This window comes from Triticum aestivum, chromosome 7D (assembly GCF_018294505.1).
Source record: "Triticum aestivum cultivar Chinese Spring chromosome 7D, IWGSC CS RefSeq v2.1, whole genome shotgun sequence".
Lineage (NCBI taxonomy): Eukaryota > Viridiplantae > Streptophyta > Magnoliopsida > Poales > Poaceae > Triticum > Triticum aestivum.
In genome coordinates, this window is record NC_057814.1 from 39,927,998 (window position 1) to 39,949,648 (window position 21,651).

Here is a 21,651-nt window from a genome sequence, read left to right on the forward strand (position 1 = left end):
TTCTAAGGGCGGAGCGCTCGGGTTGCATCCTGTGCCTAAATTATGTATCTAACGGCTGTGGTTCACCGAGAGTAGTCAGAGCACACAATCAATGGGAGCACATGATATTTTCCCTAGGTGCGCAGCCCTCTTCAACAGTGGATCCAGCACCCGGGGACACCGTTGAGGCGTTGAGCATCCCGACACACTTCGATATGGAGAAGATGGCCTCTATCCAGCCATGCAATCTCTCCAGGAAACCACAGACCTGCCATAACGCCTGCGCTTGAGCTCCTGTTGGTATTGCTGGTGCCACAAACTCTGTCTACGACCTCTCCAGGGCAACAAACATTGGCGTTGGTTGACAAGGACGCTAACGTGTCCGTTCTTACACTTTGTTTGCCACTCAGAGCCAATCAACTAGTGTAGTTATCCCTTTTCTTTGCATAGTACTGTACTATTGTACTAATAAAGTAGTATCAAGGTTTTTGTGGGTCCTGGTGAATAATGGTTTCGATTCCCAACGTAAACAACACCATCTTACAAGCATCAGTAAACAAACCAGTGCGTAACTATCAGCTCATTCATTCTCTCGCTGTGTACATGCCAAGTCTCTTCGTCAGTAGGCAACAAATCTCACAGGGCAACAGATGTGTAGGTTTTCTTTTTTCGAAACAGAGCAGGTGTGTAAGTGAAAAAGAAGAAAAGCTTCCAGGAGACAGCCGGCGACCCAGTCAAGAGGATATTATGTACTCGAAGCAGTTGAGCCCGTCGAACTCCGGCGCAAACCGTGCCGGGCTGGCCTCCCGCTTCCTCTCCGGCCGTGGGCTCCGCTCGACCTTGTCCTCCTGGTGCTTCTTCTCCGTCGCCTGCTTCCCTCCGCCGCTCCGCCAGGACAGACGCATGGCGTACCCGGCCCCAGCAATCTCTGCCGGCGACGAGCTGAGGATGGAGAAAGCAAAGATCCTGTCCATGATCGAGTAGCCGAGCTGCCGGCCTCTAACAGAGTTTCCTGGCAAAGTTGGTCTGCGCTGTGTAGCAAACAACTGTTCTTTCGGCTGTTGCTATGTTCCTCTGTCTTGCTTTGTCTCTGAACTCTGGTTTGGATGTGCTTTCCAGCACAAGCCGACTGATGTATATACACGTACGGGCCAGCGGGGTGGTTGAAGGAGCGGGGACGCCGACTCTGACCGGCGCACGGCAGGAAGCAAGAACGACATGAGAGAGTTCGACGGGATCCGTTGTTTACGGAGTGGGAGAGGTGGCGTGAGGCGACCCGGCAAGACACCGCCCCTACAAGCGCCGTGCTGCCCGGGATGGGTCACGATCGCTCCAACAAAACAAATTAGCAGGTGAGCTGTGACCTGTTTATGGTGGTAGGATATGGACGGGCTGGGAGAGGCGACACTTGGAACTCAGTTGGGGAACTCAGCTGGTGCCCTGTCCGGGATGGATGTGTGTCGTTGCTTCGGCTGTTCGGCAGCTCGGCGTGACGCCGCCCGTTGTTGTATTGAGGCGGTATTCGTCGTTGGCCATCAAGCCGTCGGCGGCGTGTATCCGCAGAGGCACATGGTCAGAGGGTCAAACCGGGCAGATCGGAGGAATGGCCAAGCGGTGTACCTGTCGTCGAACCATCTAAGGTAAACCGTGCAGAGCAAGGTCGCCGTTGCCGCTGTTGACCTGGCGTTGCCTTGCCCGGATGGGTCTCCTGTCGGCCATGCTGTTCGGCGATGCGCTGCCGTCTGCGTGTGGGCCATCGATCCGGCAGTGCGGGACATCGCGCACGCTTGAAAGATTTTGCCTAGTGCAATAGTCGGCAGGACTGCAGCGCAGCAGATATCAGGTGGCTGTGCGTGTACTGTTTTAGGGCCTGAACCTAATTCATAGGCACCATGTCAACCCCTTTGAGTACACAGCCTTCGAGGAGCTCGTTAGCAAGGTTATAACGTCCAGGCATGGCGATGTCGTGTTGGAAGAATCAAGCTAGCTAGCAAGGATAACCGCGACGCTGTTTTGTAAGAGGAACAGAGGGGAGCGAATTAGTCGTATAGTTGATGTATTGTTTGAGCGCTATGGGCATTAGTCGTCAATCCGTGCACTTGCACGGGCTAGTATTAGTTAAAATTCAGTATAATAATCATGCTATGCTAAGTACTAATCAAATAGTCAGACTTCTTGACGTGGTTTAAGAAAAAAATCTTAATAGGCACGAACTATGTGATTAGAAAGAAAAGTAAAGCGTAACTACCATCATATAATTAATCAGGACCGCGTTTTTTCCGTAGCAAGGAGTTTGCCCTATATTTGCAACTAAGAAGCAAACTACAACAATGTTGTTACAGTCACTGTCATGTGGATCCCGTCCCCATGTGTCATTGTTGTAACAACATCAAATATATCGTGTATAATATGAATGTCAAGATCTTTGAGGACCAAACGTCTGTGATAAAGTGGAAGCGAGTAATTAAATATGATCTCTCCCATGCAAAGTCAAGAAGAAATACCTGAATCAATTCCAAGCAATTATGTATCTAGACTTTTGGGTCGTGTCGCTTTGGCTATGCACTGGTCATGCTTTCTTTTCCGCTGTATCATCTTCTTTCTTAATGAATACACATGTAGCTCCCCTGAATGGTCCAAAAAAATTATATATCCGCCAAAATTTAAACAGAACAACGCACTAATCTACAAAAAATAGAAAATTAAACTTTTGTTCGAGGGAAGAAAAATAGTCCTTCCAGAAATCCGAACAAAAAAAATGAATATCAATATGAGAATTGAAACACCCTATCTTGAGCACCATTCTTTGATTACCTCAATTCTTGAAGAAGTTTTTTTTCTTCCAATGAGAATAGTACTTACAGCATCCACAATTATTTTGATTTCTTTGGGACTCCGTCACTGCTCCTGCCCAACGCCAATGTACAGAACCTAAAACTAAACATTCATATCAGTGTGCAACTGCTAACAGTGGACGTATGACATTATCAAAAAAAATCATGGACGTTTGACACCATGATTGCTCGACTCTTCAGTCTTGTCGGATATCCTTGTGAGGTCTCGTGCAACACGCCGACATGCATGGTACTCTCAAACAGCGGGCCTTAGGTTTGAGAAGCTGCACATGTAGCATGATGGTTCGTGGTGGAGACGATCCTACTACCTGATAGCTACGTCTTTGAGATCGACACCGGGTCATGGTGGCAGCAGCGGCATGCCCCTGGTGACATGTAATGTGGTGAGGCTACCAAGGCGTCACGATTCGACATAAGTTAACGTAGCCATTTGACCGGAATCACCATTGATTGAGTTCATCTGGAATTATCATTGATGGAGTTCATCCATGTATCAGCCGAAATGAAAAAACCGATGGATCCCATATCGGAAAGTGATATTGATGGATTAGGTGTGGTGCTGATAGAGGGGCATCCATGAAATTCATGAGCGAAGAGATAAGAGAGATCAGGGCATGCGAACCCTAACTATTAGGGTACACTGAGGGAACACAAACAATGATCTGTGGTGAAGAATAAACGGAAGACAATTGATAAGGAAACAAAGTGGCCGGTAGATGTACAATAAATTTTTCCAATGGGCTGGAGCCAAGGGACCACATAGCTGAGTTAATCTCATTCTTTTCTTTTCTTGCACGTACTGAGTTTTTTTAAGTTGGCGCACGTACTTGAGCCAATCTCATCCTTTTCCTTTGTTGCATCTCTGTGATTTATTTAACATTCATATCAGTGTGCAACTGCTAACCGTGGACGTTTGACATTATCAAAAAAACATGGACGTTTGACGCCATGACTGCTCGACTCTCCAGTCTTGTCGGATATCCTTGTGAGGTCTCGTGCAACACGCCGGCGTGCATGGTACTCTCAAACAGCGGGCCTGAGGTTTGAGAACCTGCACGTGTAGCATGATGGGTCGTGGTGGAGACGATCCTACTACCTGATAGCTACGTCTTTGAGATCGACACCGGGTCATGGTGGCAGCAGCGGCATGCCCCTGGTGACATGTAATGTGGTGAGGCTACCAAGGCGTCACGATTCGACATAAGTTAACGTAGCCGTTCGACCGGAATCACCATTGATTGAGTTCATCTGGAATTATCATTGATGGAGTTCATCCATGTATCAGCCGAAATGAAAAAACCGATGGATCCCATATCGGAAAGTGATATTGATGGATTAGGTGTGGTGCTGATAGAGGGGCATCCATGAAATTCATGAGCGGAGAGATAAGAGAGATCAGGGCATGCGAACCCTAACTATTAGGGTACACTGAGGGAACACAAACAATGATCTGTGGTGAAGAATAAACGGAAGACAATTGATAAGGAAACAAAGTGGCCGGTAGATGTACAATAAATTTTTCCATTGGGCTGGAGCCAGGGGACCACATAGCTGAGTTAATCTCATTCTTTTCTTGTCTTGCACGTACGTTAGTTTTTTTAAGTTAGTGCATATACCTGAGCCAATGTCCGTGATTTTTTTAAAGTTGGTTCACGTACGTGAGTCAGTCTCCGGTACGTGGTCAGCCTCCTCCTTTCCACCATTCCACCTTTTTCACATGTTCCACATACGTGAGCTATTTTTTATTTACTTTTTGCATCGCAACATACCTGATCTAATCTACTCCTTTTCATGTCTTCCTCGTACATGAGCTAATCTCATACGTCTATTTTTTTACTGAGCCAAAACAAATTCGGAAGATCTACAGCGTTATTATCTGGTCCCACCGCAAATCTACTCCTTTTCAAATTTTCAAATTTCACAGGTCTCATTTTTTTACTGGCCAATTTTTTTTTTCAGATGATCTACACCGTTATAATCTGATCCCACCAGATAAACGGCTCCTAATTTCTAATTAATGTGGGAATTTCTAGGGAGTCTCAAATTATTAGAAGTAAGTATAGATAGATAGATATAGATAGATAGATAGATAGATAGATATAGATATATATAGTGAGTACATGACTGTTTGGACTACAAGGCAAGATAAAATAAATCATACACAATCCTATATGTCCTAAACAAGCACGATACTCAACACGTTTTCTCCTCCAACTCCAACCTGATGCCTCATAAGCACCGGGTGTGGATCCACATCTAGCCGTGCCACTGATGTTCCAACATCAACCTTTAATGCGCCTTGCCCGCCTCCACCAACAATGCAGCACAAGAACTTCGAGCTATAGCTCCCCGTCCTACGTTTGGTCCATGCTTTAACCGTGGACAGTCTAGTAACCACACCAAACAAAGTTTCTCCTGGTGTCTCTAATTTCTTCATGCTTGCCATCCATTCGCTGCTCCTCTGGTTCACTTCTCTTATTTGTTTATGTGGTTTCTACTATTTATCTTATGACATTCAAACAGAACCACTAGTAAATATGAAACTGCGGATGAACTATTTGGCCCTGCTATAGGCTCACGTGAACATAGGCTCGCATATATAAGGAAAGCATTATAGTACATACACAAGTAAAGGTTGGTGGAGTATTTATTTGTTTATTTATTTTTCTATTTTCATGGAAATTCATTCATTTATTGAATACATGTGCGCTTTTCTAGCAAACAATCATGCATATGTTCATGCATTGATTGAATCTTTGAACCCTATCATACATTGAGTATTTTTTTAATTATGTGTGGCCATATATACAATATTTTAAAGCTGTCCCATATTAATAGATAATAAACTCTGTTTAAAAAAATAAAAAATGGTTAACTTGCTTGTACTTCAATAAAAAAGGGTGTATTCATGTCCATAGAGCGATACGCTAAAAAAAGATAAATGTGTTCATCCAAGTGATTTCAAGCCCTCACAAACAAAGACCAAAAGAACAACGCATTACACTATTGCTAGCATTCGTTGACTGGCGGGTGGATCCACTGAGAGGGGTGAGTTTCGGCACATGTAGCTTCGCCGCCACTGTCATCAAGGTTCGGTCGGGGATGGTCCAGTTGTTGTAGTTGGCGGGACTGTAGTGGGAGGGTGATGCAGTGGACTATATATAGCACTGGGGTGAGTGTCACGGCTTGAAGCCCCGTCTGTGCTAGTGAAACCCTTCGCACTACCGCCGGCAACCAGCCGATTGTTCCTCTCTTTTTTTGCACCGGTCAGCTGCTTTTCTGATAACATGTGGCGGTGCCATGAATGATGAAAATGGCCGAGGGGAGTGTCCTTATAGTTTCCTTTCATTTGTATTGAAGCGTATGCACTCGTCCATTAGTACTGCAACTAAAAATCACGGAGAGCACATATACGGACGTGTCACCAGTCTACCTGATTCAAGTAATCACTTGTGCTACTTCCATCTGGATTTATTAGTCCCCATCGTATTTTGAGTCAATATTTCACCATATATTTAACAAAAAAAATGTTAATGTGTGTACCCACAAATGATTTGATTCATATTTGGATATTACTTTTTATATATAACTTATATTTTATTAGCTAAAACAATGATCAAAATATGATCTAAAATAATGGGGATTGATAAACTAGAACGGAGGTAGTACGTTCCAAAACTAAGAAATGAATGCAATTACAGACACACATGTACGTTCCTAAAAAAATCAACCAGAGGACCCTTGAAGCATGACGACGGTGTCGAAGCAGTGAAGGCCGTCAAACGTTGCGCCGTTGACTTGCCGGAGAGCCCCTGCAGCCAGAACTACTTGACCATGCAGCTTGTCACGCTCCAGCTGCTCACACTGCTCACCGCTTCACATGATGTTGCCGCGTCACACGGCTCTACCACACCGCATCGCACGGTCGGACGGCATCTCGCGCCCTTGCACGTTGCAGCCATGACTTTGCCGGAACAGTCCTAAGGTAAACTGCATGCAGTACGAAAATAACAATGCAGATACATGATGGATCAAGATTAAATCTAACACCGTAGCCATCGACGGGTGCCTCGCAGAAGACAAGCGCCGTCAGGAACCTCTCCATGGCCATGGACCCGCTAGCTTCAGGCTCGACTACCTAGGACTTTCTGCGCTGCTGCTGCCGCCGCTGCCACCGCTGCGTGACTATGGAACTCGATGCAATTATTTGCTAGTTTCGCTCTTTGTTTGCCACGAATGATGGACTTGAGCTCAATTGCCACGAGGAACACTCTTGCTGACAATTACCATAGCAGGCCATGTCTTTGAAGAGGCAGGCATCGTCAGTTCTCGAGACACCATGGTGTTTACTGCAGGCCAATGGACTCGCTAGGTAACTTCATCTGTTTCCTGACATCTCTGATTCCCATAGTTTATCCGTGAAAAGCAGCCGGAACCGTCTCCTCTAGAACCATGTCCACCCACGGCTCCTCCAGTGAGGGTAAGTTCAGTTCACATGTGACAACAAGCACGTTGCTTCCTTCCTGAAGCCTATCTCGATTGATTCTAGTGCTTACCCTTGCAGCAATTGCCGGTGATTGAGACTAATGGCCAGCCGAGGACGAGCAGCACACCAATGAATGATCATGACTTACAAGATGCAGATAAGGCTCCAAGAGTTGGGATGTGCTTTCAGTCTGAGGAAGAGGCGTACCAATTTTACAACTCTTATGCTCAAACCAAGGGATTTAGCATTAGAAAGTGCCACTTGAAGTTTAGCATTACAGTTCTTATGCTCAATTCAGCATCACTCAGGAGGGAATTTGGAGAGCTCAGAAAGGTTTTACCGACCATAATCACCAGCTAGTAAGTCCATATAAGAGGCACATGTTTAGGCCACAGCGTCAACTCTTACATGCCGATCGCCACATGATTAAGCAAATGAGAACATCGGGAATTAAACAAGCTGAAATATATGATTTCTGTGATCTTCGGTATGGTAAAGATGCTATATGCTTCTTGCAAATGGATTGCAACAATTACTTATGAAGTGAGCGCTCAAAGTATTTGGAAACCAAAGATGCACAGACATTAATGGAGTATCTAAAGAACAAGCAAGTAGAGGACCCTTCATTTTTCTATGACATGCAGTTAGATGATGATGATGGTACAATAATGAACATCTTTTGGATTGATGGGCATGCTATTATGGACTATTCTGTCTTTGGAGATGCCCTTTCCTTTGACACCACATTTTCAACTAACATGTTTCAATTGCCATTTGCTCCGTTTATTGGTGTTAATCATCACAAGCAGACTATTCTTTTTGGTGCAGCACTACTATATAATGAATCTGCAAATACCTTTCAGTTGGTTTTTAGAACCTTTCTACAAGCTATGTCGGGTAAGTAGCCTGAAACAATATTCACCGATCGATATGCCGCCATTATAAATGCTATTGGAAGAGTTTTCCCAACAACACGACATCTTTTTTGTTTATGGCATTTGTATCAAAATGTTGCAAAACATCTAAGTCAAGTAATCAGCCTGAAACAATATTCACCCACTTTGCTTCTTGTGACTCATTTCGAAAACTACCTCTGACGCCCCCCTTCCCTAACGACATCACATTCAATGGCAAGGAGTGGTGACCCCTTCTCCTGTCTTTGCAGTGGTAATGATGAAGGTTGGATTTATATTTTTTCTTTTAAATTTTGGATACTTTGTGTTATGATTATTTGTAATTGGTCCTTTCTAGAAAGAGGCCACGCATGTTGTAACATTGTGATGGAGTGACCCCTAAAAAACATTGTGATGGAGTGTGAATGATACATACATGGACTCAAGTGCGAAGTTGTGGAAGTAACTGACAAGATTAGAAAGTAAGCAAAAGGGCAGATTGCATAGAAAATTGAACTGGTGGGACCTAAAATTCACTGGCATAAATTAGCTTAATGCTCTTTTAAGAATTTTCTAAAAGTAATTGAAAGAATTTCCTGCATTAGCACATGCCGCCTCAAAAATGAGGGCCAATATAATGCCAGGCTGAGCAGGCCAATGGCCCAAAACTAGAAGTGGAGAAAAGCCAATGGAGAACTCTGCTCATGTGAAAAAGGAAAACTCTTCTTGATCCTGAGCGTGTCACCGGTGGACATCGCCCCCAGAGCTGGAAATAGCTGGGCTCGTCTCTCCTGGCGGGGTTGGAAGCTGCAGGAGGACGACTAGGCCGGAGCAGGAAGACAGGGGAAGCACGGCGGTCTGCCGGCAGAAAAAGAGCAACATCCCGGAAAGGGAAAATCGCAGTCGTTGTCGCTGCCATGGCCGCGGTTTGCACCAAAGTTCGATGGGATTGACTGCTTCGAGACCATCATGTGCCATTGATCAGTTTGTTGTATGGCGCGCAAGTGACTATTAATTCTTTCTTTGTTTGATCTGCGGATGATCTGTGTGGTTGTCAATTTGTTGTTGACTTGTGCTTCTAACTGAAGACACAGGTTGTGCAGAAACCGAGCTACCTTGTCCTTGTGTATAAATTGTAACCATGTTCTTCTCTTTTTCTGGTTTGTAAACTAATGGACTTGTGTCCGTCTTGTTCATATGGGAGCAAGAGACCAAGATGGCCTTGATTCTTTGGATAAGACATTATTAGCCGAGTAGATAATGCTCAACGTTGTTGGGACACTCAAAGCCTCAAACAAACTAATCCATAACTGGACACGTGTCAACTACAACACCCTAGATGTCCAAACTCGCAATAAACTCCTGACCAATGCCTCACTTTAGTTGTTGGGGGGTAACATGTACTCACAGGCAAACTTGCACAATTAACTGATCAACTTTTTTCTGAACGTGAAGTTCATACGGAACAACCTGTACAAGCATACTATGCATGTCTACTGGTCTGAATGCTTTGTTTCTTGCATCTTCATCCGTCGTATTGGCCAGACGGACTATCAGAAAAATGTCACTGTCGTTGAAAGCGTGGGTTGGACAAGGAGAAGCGTCGGATGGGGCTGCAACAGGAAGATACACATAGCAGCATCGAAACCATAGTCAAATGTCTCGGAGGAGATTAACTAAAAGTAGATGCTTGAGAGATGGCTAAGAAGGCCAAGCTGCTTAGTGACCCAAGACCTGGATCTGCAGTGCGAGGTATCCTATGGTTCATATCAACGTATGAGTTTGTACCTGACACAACTTTCCTAATGTCTTCCATTCTCACTATATATGCATCAAGACACTTGCATTCTTGCATGCACACTTCCGAAGCACAGAGATAGAGACATGGAAAGTGTGTTCCTTACAATACTAATAATAATGTACGTGCAATGCACGTTTATATTAGGTAGGATATTAGTTGCACGTTATATTAGGTAAGATATATCTGTTGCACGTTGGTATTTGATAAGATATCAATTACATTTTCACGGGAATGGTAGGATATTAATTACATGGCAGATTTCATGGGATAGCGTTGAGTCAAAACATGTTTATAACCAATGTCAGTGGTGGGTAATTAGAATGTTAAACGTGTTTGGTGCTCAACATTGGAGCGATTTGAACCGCTAGATAACATGATTTGACGGTTGAGATGGTTTGGATCTGCTCCTTTGAGTCTTTTTATATTGGCATAGATGAAAAGCGGGATTAGAATCAGTGACATTTATAGAGCCAAACCAGTACTACTGTAGTAGTCGTGTAGTACTATATCACACAGCAATGATCTATGAATCAATGGTCGAAATACCTTCATTGGCTTTGAATTTAAGTTTGTCCCATGATAAGTGCCACACGTGTGGGCTGCAAAGAGGGACAAAACAGATGGTGTCAATAAGGATCTTTTGGGTTTTCAGTTTTTAAAATGTATCATCTCTTAAGTGAAAAATCCGATTGAAAAAAGTTTTCACCATAAATCCGTCGCGGCGAGATCTTCGAAACTAGATCTCATATCGATATGTTACGACGGTTTTTATTTTGGGTTAAAAGTTGCCATGTCTATTGCACATAAATTTTTATGGCGTTTACACTAAAGATGTCATGATATGTATCAACTACTTTTTCTTCTACATTTAAAGTAAATTTTGACATGTTATAAAAAGGAAATTAAGAAACTACACTTGCCATGGTGAATTACTAAAATTTGCCATGATCCATGAAATAATTTTGACATGATTCATAATTAAAAAGAAATCCGTCGTCAACCACTTTAAAATTGCATGGTCAATGACTCAAATACGCCATGAACCACAAACTAAAATTACCAAGGTGAATTACTAAAAATTGTCGATAGATGCACTAAAATTTGCCATGGTTCATACAAAAATAATTGCGATGGTCAAAAAAACAAGAATTGACATGGTCCAAATACTAAATTTGCCATGAAATATAAACTAAAATTGTCATGATCTATAAAGCAAATTTTCCATGATGAATTACTAAAACTTGCCATGATCCATGAATTCAATTTGCTTCTCCCATGCTCCGCCGTATATAAGTCCCATCCCTCCCTCCTTTCAACAACCTGGACAAGCAAGCAAGCGAGAAAAGCCAATTAATTGATTGAAGCAAGTCATAGAGCGTGCGCCCAGGAAAGTATCAGCCACTGGAGCTGCTGTAGGAACCATCCCCGTCTCCAATCTAGGATGGACAAGGTGCTACGAGCTGGCCTTCTCCATCCCGAGCGCGTCACCGGCCGACATCACCCCTGGCTCGGGCGCATGCGGCAGCTGGGCTCGTCTCTCCTGGCGGGGGAGGAGGCTAAAGGAGGACGACTAGGCGGGAGCAGAGCACTAGGGGAAGCAAGGTCGTCTGCCGTCAGAGACAAAGCAGTGGGCGGGCAAGGTGAAATCGCAGGCGCCTTGCCACTGCAGCCGCGGTTCGCCCCCGAGTTTGATGGGATCGACTGCCTTACTTCTCTTGTTTTGTTTCTTTCATGGTGCTATCCTCGGTGGCTCCCCTCTAAAAATGAGAAACTGGTGTGTGTGTGTGTGGGGGGGGGGGGCGTCGGTAGGCACCACGTGCAAAGTTCTACAATGTATGTTTGGGTGCATGCGTGGCTAGGGGTTTGGCCATCCGTGGTGTCAAAGGAGATAAATAAATTCCGTGCGCATCCTTCCTTGACACGGTAGGGTAGTTTTACAAACTGAACGAGTGAGGCTGTTTGTTCAGGTTTTCACTGTCGGACTGCTGGCTCAAACTATTGAGATGATAAAAAAATCTTTTCACATTAAACTCTATCAATAAGATCTTCGAAACTAGATCTCTTGTTTGCATGTTCCGACAACCTAGTTTCGGGTTAAAAATTACCAAGCTATAGTATGTAATTTACCAACATGTTCATACAATAGTTAGCAGGCATGGCAATTGGATTTTTACTATTCGTTTGACCACCAGACGATCGGCGTGTTCTTTCGTTGTTCACATGTGCACCTAACTGAAGTCCCATGTTGTATAGTATACAGAGCTAACCATTTCGCTTTGGTTTTTAAGGCTTGACGTGATGACATGGCAGGGATGTTTAGACAAACTACTGTAAAATTGGAGCTGGGTGATCTGAAATGAATAGGACACGTGTCAAGCGCACCTCGCTGGATGTCCAAACTCCAAACTTGCACTAAACTTCTTGGCTAGTGGGTTATGTTCATCGTTGGGGGTAACACGTATTCATTAGCAAACATGCATAATTAGGCATGCATTTATTGTCTCTCCCACAGAATTATGTATCAAATCACTTACAAAGAGAAACTGGTGTCAAAACAGTGTCTCACTCGAGTAACTGGATGGGATTAACTAGGCATAATTGAATAGAAGACAAGGAGAGCACACGTTTACTGATACTACGAGAAACAAGCCAAATGGAGCAGCATGGAGGTCATTTTACAGACAACTACGTGAAGATTGGTCAAGTCCCACCAAACCTACTAGCGACCTTTACCATCATGAAAGGTAATTTTATACAAATAAAGGTAATTTTATACAAATAGCCCTAATCATCTGGGTTCTCGATACTCTGGTGTTTACTGCAGGCGAATCGATTTGATTAGTAAATATTGGTTCTTCCCTCCTCATTGTCTCAGTGTGGAGCTCAAAAAATAATCTCGTTGTATGTGCTCACACGTATTTATGTGCTAACACGTCAAATAAATGGAGGAGCAAATAACAATATGTGTGTGGGTGAATGACTGAACTTTGCTATCCGCTCCTTTGGATGTAGACTTGCATATAACCAGGTGACCTCGCGCATGACATGGCTGACCTGGCCGGCTGACTGCCGCGTGTGCTAGCATCCGCAGTCGCGCTGATCCCACATGGGCACCAGCCTGCGAGGCCACCACGCGTGCTTGCGTTCGCGGGTGCACTGATCGTGTGCGCGCGTGTCTGATGGCGGTAAGAGGAGGTTCGTGCCGGCGATGATGGGTTTGGGGGTGTGGCAGCGCGCTGGAAAGGAGGGTGACCACGCGATTTCGATTTGTGGGAAAATGCAACTGTTTTTTAGATCCTTTTGGGGAAAACAGAGATGCCCCCTGTGTGGGTGGAGCAATGGTGGGCAAGGCTCTGCCCCCGCCACACCTAAATACCAATGCCAACTACCACACACAACTCAGTTTTTCCACATCATTTCCACTTCAAACTTTTTGAATTGCTTTGCTATTTATAAAGCATTAACTGATTTTTCGGTCATTAAAAAGGACAAAAAAAACTCTTCGGTTCTACATCGCATGCAAACAAGTTCCGAAAATGATGAATCTTGGCATGTTGTCATCGTTGGACCGCTATAGAGTGTAGTAAATATTTGAGAGCATTACAGCAAAAAACTGACGGTTGTGTGTGATGGATGATGGTTTTAAACATGAAAAAAGTTTGAAGATTGAGTTGTGTGTGATGGACGATGGTTTTCATTTGAAACACTGATATTTGTGAAACAAGGACCGTGCGGACATGTCATGCCATGGGCACGTGGAAACCCAATGACACGGGGCAGAGAAGGCAGCACAAGAAAAACTGACAGGAAAATAGAGCGAGGCCGCGAAACCGTGAGGCGGTTGCAACTTCCAACACGCCACCGCATGCGTCACGAGCTTGGCTCGCTGGTTCTCCCTTGCGGCTGCGTCCACGAATTTTCTGCACTCCTCCAGCGCAACAAACTGTCATGCCCAAAGCTTCCTCCATGACCATGACCATGCTCCGCCGTATATAAGCCAGGTCGCGTCCCCTCTTTTCATTCACCAAACCGAGCAAGCAAGCAAAGCCAATTTGTCTATTAAAGAAACGTCAGAGAGCGGGCGTGCAAGAAGCCATCGGCCACCGGAGTTGCTGTAGGAGTCATCCCGTCTCAGTTAGAGTATGGAAAATGTGCTGGCCTTCTCGATCCTGAGCGCGTCGCCGGCGGACATCGCCCCCGGTGGGAGCTGGGCTTGGCTCTCCTGGCAAGGGAGGAAGCTGCAGGAGGACGACCAGGATGGAGCAGGGCAGCAAGGGAAGCAGGGCCATGTGCCGGCGGAGGCAGAGCTGTGGCCGGACAAGGGGAAATCACAGTCGCCATCGCTGCTGCAGCCACGGTTCGCGCCGGAGTTTGATGGGATCGACTGCTTTGAGACCCTCGTGTGCCATTATTCAGTTAATCTCAAGCCGTGGTTGTGACTGCTAATTCTTTCTCTTCATTTCGTGTTCATTCGTTGGTGACTTGTGCTTCTAACTGCAGGAAGCCACAGGGTACAGAGTAAATTGTAACCAAGTTCTTTTCTTTTCTGATCTGTATAATCAAACGGACTTGTGTCCGTCATGTTCATACCGGAGTTGTACCCATTTGGCCGTGATTCCTTGGATAAACTTTTGCTATCTGCATAGTTAAGGAAATTATTTTCCAGGTAGTTAAGATTTGATGTGGTAAGGATATTGAGACAAACTAATCCGAAAAAAAGTGAAAGCGTGTGAATTGCAACTCGTTAGATTTCCAAACTCCAAGTTCACACTAAACTATCTCGCTAATGCGATACATTCATAGTTGGGGTAACATATAGTTACGGGTAAACTCAAACACTTAACATAGCATCCTTTTTCCTCTTGGAATTGTCACTCGAACCAGTTACAAGAAGGAAATCACAACAGCTACATGTAAGTTGAACGAATTTGCAATTTTTGCTGGTCGATTTTGTGGAAGGAAGAATGGTTGCAGGAGGAAAAAGAAAGAAGAACATCCATTGGATCTTTAGTGTAATGGCCAAGAAAATCGACTCAATCAAAATAAATTTTCAGACGACATACATATAACCGCTCCCGAAGGAAATTGGTGCCAAGCTGTCTCGCTGAAGTAACTAAATGGAGACAGCAAGGCATAGTTGAACGGACGACAAGTAGAGCATACATTTGCTGATAGTGGCACTAGCTTACATGGAGAAGCACAAAGAGTGAAGGACGATTGCCCCTAAAGATACTTGGGCATGGTGTCACCACCGCAGGCCAGTTCCATACAGTTGCCGGACTCCTCGGATTAGTAGAGACCATGGTGTTAGTTGCTGAAGTCCTCAGGCTTGTAGAGACCATGGTGTTAGCACTGGGCCAATGTATACATTCGGTAAATATTGCTTCTCTCCTGACGTCTCTGATTCCTACATGTTGCATCCATCTGATTCTTCTCTCATCGTCTTCTCTTTGTGTGTGCTCGCACCTATTCGTTCATGTAATAACATGTCAAATAAATGAAGCAGGAAATATTAAACAGTGTGGATGAATTACTGAACCTTACTATCTGCTCATGCGGATGTAGACCTGGATATATAGTGAAAGCATTACTCGCACAAGTGAAGGTGGGTGGAGAATTTACTTAAATGTTCATTGCTTAATTTTGCATGACATATATTCATTGGAACAATACTAGTGTAGTACTTCTACAGGCTGGTTTCTACTCGTTTATGAGTTGAAACATTTTTCACTCTACATATATGTTTTCTTTAGAGAAGTTAATACTAACCGCATAAACAACAATAAATCACCTAACCTTGTTATCTTGCTATAAAAATAGTGAACTTAAGGCCTAATATAGTAAAACTTCTAATAAACAGTTAACTGAGTACTTATACAAGTCAATATATAATTCGGGAAGTATAACTTTTGCAAAATTGAATGCAAGGATACAGATAGAAGTATATTACCCCAAGCTGCATTACAACAAATACATAGAGTAAAAGAAGAGGGAAATAGTTTACTACCGAGAGGCTCTTACTTCACTACATATATTTGTCACTTGTGGTTGTAAAGATAAACCTGATAGCTTGTGGCTGCCATCTCACTTCTCGCCAGTCACTAGGAGATGGATTGCATGGGGGTCATGGATGGAAACCAACTAGGAAGAAAAGATGTGCATTAGGCCAATGAATGAGGAACAGAAGATGAACAACCAACGGGACAAGGTCAGGCATGAGAGCACGATGGATCCACCGCACCACCACTTAAGTTAGTCCAGTGAACAACTCCTATTCAATTTTATAACTCCGCTCAACCAAATAACAAAAATGGTTACAAAACATAGTATGAGGACAAGCAAGCGTACATCCATCTACATCATATTACGTATGCAAACATTGATCTATCTGAAGGACCCCATCAATGATAACTATAAACTTCTATTCTTGTGTAATCCGAACCTCTGCATCACAAGAAAGAAAGAAGAAAAAAAAAATCCTTTTTAGCCTGTATATGGAGATGCAAAAGAAAACAGAGCTAATCGAAAACTATTCATTGAACAACCAGAACCCTTCTTTCGGAACATATTGCAAACATCTAGATAGACAACTCGATATGCTGTCCTGTATTGGAGCATGGTACAAATATGACACACATCAATCTTTCTTGCAGCCTTATAGGCATAGATAAAAATAGAATTTGCGCAACTGTTGCAAGGTCAGGCAGAACTAGCCCGTGTAGGGTGGATGCTCCATGGCTGGAACACGGTGACACTAAGGAGAGGGAGCACATGATACACCCAACAAAGAAGTATCTTGTTAGTGTTCACAAAGATGCAGGGAGGGAAACCAGGCCCTCGTGAAAGAAGAAAGCAAACAAGAATCCAGTTAATACATGTTATATGATTTCCTTTTCTTGACTGCCCGTTAGCAAAAAAATTATGGCGGTCGGTTCACATAGCGTTTAACATTACTACCCCGAATTCTGTTAGCACGTTATTTGGGACGTGGCTTAACGGGATAGATCCCGAAACAGCGAGACACATTCACGTAGGAGTATGTGCTCTATTGTGGGCAGTTTCGAACTGCAGGAATGATTTGGTTTTTAATAGAACAACAAATATTCATTTTTTGCAGGTTATCTTCCGAGCCACTGCGTTGATCCGTATGTGGTGGCTACTCACTCCGACGGAGGCCAGGGAGCGTTTGGTTACTGGATCTATCCGGTGGGAGATGGTAGCTCGGGCTATTTTCAACCGGTTTGGATGGCGGTCATGTAATGGGATAGGCAATTAGTTTTCCTATCTTTTTTTTGCCAGCCGGTTGTGGCCTCATGTTTGCTTACTTGTTTTGCGCTCTGTGAGCTTTTTTCCTTTCGTTTAGACTGTCAGACCTTTGAACCTATTTGCTTATTTATATAAGTTGGCCGTATGCATCTTTTTGATGCAGAGGCCGGGGAGTCCCCCTTTTTCGAAAAAATGATTTCCTTTTCGATCATGCAAGAAGTCGTGTACTGTTATGAATATTTTTCACAGAGTTGAGTCTAAGCTTGCTACTGGTGTAGTGGTGTACCTAGACCACCAGTAGATGGTTTTTCTCGAAGTATGCATTACCTTTGGTGTCCACAGAACCGTCATAGGGGGTATTTGCAGTAATAGAATGAAGTATTCATTGAGTAAGGATTGTTTCTCTCCTGCCGTCTCTTATTCCCAGATGTTTTTGCACATTCTGTTCTTCTCATGTCATTTTCTCTGTGAGTGTAATCACTACTTATTTGTAATCTAGATGTCAAATGGATGGAAGAATAAATGTTGTAGAGTCGATGAATCAATAGACCTTGCTAATAGATCTTGCTATTTGCTTGTGCTAGCAGAGACTCATATATAGGGAAATCATTATTCACACACATGAAGGTTGGTGGAGAATGTATTTACTTGTTCATTGTTTTATTTTCCATCGCATTTTTTCACTTGGTAGAATGTGTATGTGCTTCTACGCATTTATTATCGTCTCCTGAGAAGTTGAATCTTTTGACCCCACCGCACATTATATTTTCTGTATATATACACCTTCTTTGTCAAATGTATTAATCCATAAAACTATTTTCCTACTCACCTGTGGTCGAGGATCCGGAGAGGACGACTGCGGCCGAGGTGGGGCGTGGGGGAGGGGGCTCGGGGCAGGTGGCCTCGACTTCTCTCCTCCCTATCCCGACGTCGGCGTCGCCGGTCACGGTGGGATCGGCTGGTGCTGGGAGAGGGGGCCCGAGGCAGGCGGCCTCGGCTCTTTCTCCTCCGGTCGTGGCGGCGGCGCCCGCGCTTTCTGAGGCGTTGGGGGAGGGGAGTTTGGGGCAGGTGTTCCTGGCTCCTCCTTCCTCTTCGGCGGTCAGGAGGAGCGCGTCTCCTCCGGTCGTGGCAGCGGCGCCCGCGCTTCCAGAGGCGCTGGGGGAGGGGGGTTTGGGGCAGGTGGCCCTGGCTCCTCCTTCCTCTTCGGCGGTCAGGAGGACCGCGTCTCCTACGACGACGACGACCCGCTCTATGCCGAAGGGTGGGGCGGGAGGAGGGCTCGGGCAGGCGGCCCCCGCCATCCTCTCTCCCAACGTGCCCGTGGCCATGGGCCTCGGTGTGGGGCACTTGTCCGAGGGGCATGGGAGCCCGCAGCCGCCTCCTCCGGTAACCTTGGTTGACCCTTTGTGGGATTCAGCGCGAGGATTTACTAGGGAGGAGGTCGTTGCTTTTGGCGGGATCCCTGACCCGGTCTCGACGGGGAGACGGATGAGTGCTCGCATTCAGGACCTTCCGGAGGTTGATGACATGCAGCAGAGGTGCGCTATGAGGGCGGCCAAGCTTCATGATGCTGAGATCTCTACTGGTATGTCCGTCAACATATCTAATTCTTTATTGCATTTTTCTAATGAGGAAATTATAAATAATGCAAACCAATTAGGAGTTTCACTAGGGGCTACTGATAGTGAGATTTCCAATTCGGTGAATGATTTGTTAGATTTGGAGGCGGAGCGCGCCTTAGAGACTATTCGTAATCTCGCCGCGGTTAAACCCATGAATGATAATGAGATTGATGCGTTAGGGGTCAGAGTGCTCGATGATATGTGTGCGGATCTAGCACCCTCCAATCATGAGTCTGAGGACGATGATATGCCCATAGATAATGCAGTTGTTAGTTCCGCTGAGCCCGGTTATGAGGACCGGGAGACAGAACCTAGTAAACCAAAGCGCAAGTGGAAACGGAAAATTTATCCCGATTCTGCAGTTTGTAGGAGTGCTAGGATTCGGACTACTAAAAAATTTCATGATGAGTGATGAAAGGAATCTTTTGGAATAGCAGAGGTCTGAAAGACTTGGCTAAAAGAAGGTTTCTTGCTGAGGCATCTCTGAAGCATCGTTTAGATTTTATTACTCTATCGGAAACTAGTAGAGATAACTTTGCGCCCCAGTTTCTTTCCTCTCTTGCGGGTGGTGTTGATTTTGATTGGCATTGCCTCCCTCCGCGAGGAAGATCGGGTGGTATCTTGCTGGGTGTGAGATGCGATTCGCTTGAAGTCCGAAGTGTAGTGATGGGCGACTTCGCGGTTAAGTTTCGAGTCAGGTCTAAGGTTGATGGTTTCAACTGGGCTTTGGTGGCGGTTTATAGTGCCGCACAGCCCGAGCTTAAACCGGAGTTTTTGGCGGACCTTGTTCGAATCTGTGGGTCCGAGCAGCTTCCAATTTTAGTTGGGGTGATTTCAATATCATTAGGAGGAGAGAGGAGAAGAATAATGATAACTTTGACGGCAGGTGGTCGTTCATATTCAATACCATTATTGAAAGCTTGGATCTGAGGGAGATAGAGCTTTCTGGTAGAAAGTTTACCTGGGCTAATTCTATGCCAAACCCGACTTACGAAAAGCTTGATCGAGTTCTCGCGAGCGTGGAGTGGGAACAGAAGTTCCCTCTTGTTACGGTTCAAGCTCTCTCGCGGGGCATATCCGATCACACACCCTTGTTCGTGGACTCAAGGGAGCCGAACCACGTGGGAAACAAAAACACCTTTTCATTCGAGATGGCCTGGTTCGAACACGAAGGGTTCTTGGACCTGATCGCTAGGGAACGGGCTAAGGGTGCAGGAGGTAGGACTGCGGTCGAGCGTTGGCAGAATAAGATTAGGAATTTGAGAAGCTTTTTACGGGGTTGGGCTAAGCACCTTAGTGGGGTGTATAAGATTGAAAAGGACAGACTCCTTTCTCTTATACAGAACCTAGACATTAAGGCCGAATCCACGATTTTGCTGCCTGCTGAGCTCCAGGTTAAAACTGAGGTAGAGAAGAGGTTGAAAGAACTTCTCCGTGAAGAAGAATTGAAGTGGGCTTTGCGGGCTAAGGTCCGCAAAGTGGTCCAAGGGGACGCGACTACTCAATTCTTTCATTTGATTGCTAATGGTAAGCACAGAAAGAAGAGAATCTTCCAACTTGAACAAGATGAGGGCGCTATTTTAGGACAGGATAACCTAAAAACCTATATAACCGAGTATTATAGGCAGTTATTTGGACCTCCGAAGGATAATTGTGTGTCCCTCGATGAGTCCAGGACTGAGGATGTGCCCCAACTATCGGTTGCTGATAATGATATTCTGGTTGCCCCGTTCTCAGAGAAGGAGGTGTTTGATGCTATTGCACAGTTGAAAAACAATAAGGCTCCCGGACCGGATGGATTCCCGGTCGAGTTCTACAAGAAGTGCTGGCATATTATTAAGGGGGATTTGCTACCTATGTTTCATGATCTGTTCTCTGGACAGCTTCAATTATTTCACTTGAATTTTGGAACTATCACACTGCTTCCTAAGAAAACGGATGCTGTGAGAATTGAGCAGTTCAGGCCGATCTGCCTTCTCAATGTTAGTTTTAAAATCTTCACCAAGGTCGGGAATAATAGGCTCACACAGATTGCGCATTCTGTGGTGCAACAATCCCAAACTGCTTTCATGCCGGACAGAAACATCCTTGAAGGGGTGGTCGTCCTTCATGAAGCGCTCCATGAAATCCATTCCAAAAAATTAGATGGAGTAATTTTTAAGGTGGATTTCGAGAAAGCGTACGATAAGGTCAAATGGCCATTCCTCCAACAGGCATTGCGTATGAAAGGTTTTGATGAAGCCTGGCGCCGCCAGGTTGAATCATTTACGCAAAAAGGGAATGTGGGAATTAAAGTGAATGACGATATTGGTCATTACTTCCAGACACATAAAGGCCTAAGACAAGTAGATCCGATGTCCCCTATCCTGTTTAGCATTGTGGTTGATATGTTAGCCATTTTGATAGGAAGGGCTAAGGAGAATGGTCAAATAGGTGGCTTGGTACCTCATCTTGTTGATGGAGGTGTATCCATCCTTCAGTACGCTGATGATACAATCATCTTTATGGAGCATGACTTGGCCAAGGCGAGAAATATGAAGCTGGTGTTATGCCTTTTCGAACAATTGACCGGGTTAAAGATTAACTTTCATAAGAGCGAGTTGTTCTGCTTTGGTAGAGCCAAAGACGAACAGGAGGCTTATAGGCAATTTTTTGGGTGCGACTTGGGGGATTTACCTTTCTCTTACCTAGGTATTCCAATCCACCATCGAAAGCTGACTAACAGAGAATGGAAGTGCAACGAAGACCG

At 44.8% G+C, this 21,651-nt stretch overlaps 2 protein-coding genes across 2 annotated transcripts; one reads left to right on the forward strand and one right to left on the reverse strand.

The window, feature by feature from the left end:
* Positions 1-279: 279 nt before the first annotated feature.
* LOC123164288 (uncharacterized) lies at positions 280-1,060 on the reverse strand. Its single transcript, XM_044581707.1, has one exon. The coding sequence runs from the start codon at positions 951-953 to the stop codon at positions 714-716; it is 240 nt and encodes a 79-aa protein (XP_044437642.1). The 5' UTR covers positions 954-1,060; the 3' UTR covers positions 280-713.
* Positions 1,061-14,055: 12,995 nt separating this feature from the next.
* LOC123164263 (uncharacterized) lies at positions 14,056-14,491 on the forward strand. Its single transcript, XM_044581674.1, has one exon. It carries the CDS (start codon positions 14,157-14,159, stop codon positions 14,451-14,453), a length of 297 nt encoding a protein of 98 aa, XP_044437609.1. The 5' UTR covers positions 14,056-14,156; the 3' UTR covers positions 14,454-14,491.
* The last annotated feature ends 7,160 nt before the right edge of the window (positions 14,492-21,651 follow it).

Coding starts and splice junctions, on each gene's coding strand:
- LOC123164288 (XM_044581707.1), bottom strand. CDS start 953: ATGGACAGGATCTTTGCTTTCTCCATCCTCAGCTCGTCGCCGGCAGAG.
- LOC123164263 (XM_044581674.1), top strand. CDS start 14,157: ATGGAAAATGTGCTGGCCTTCTCGATCCTGAGCGCGTCGCCGGCGGAC.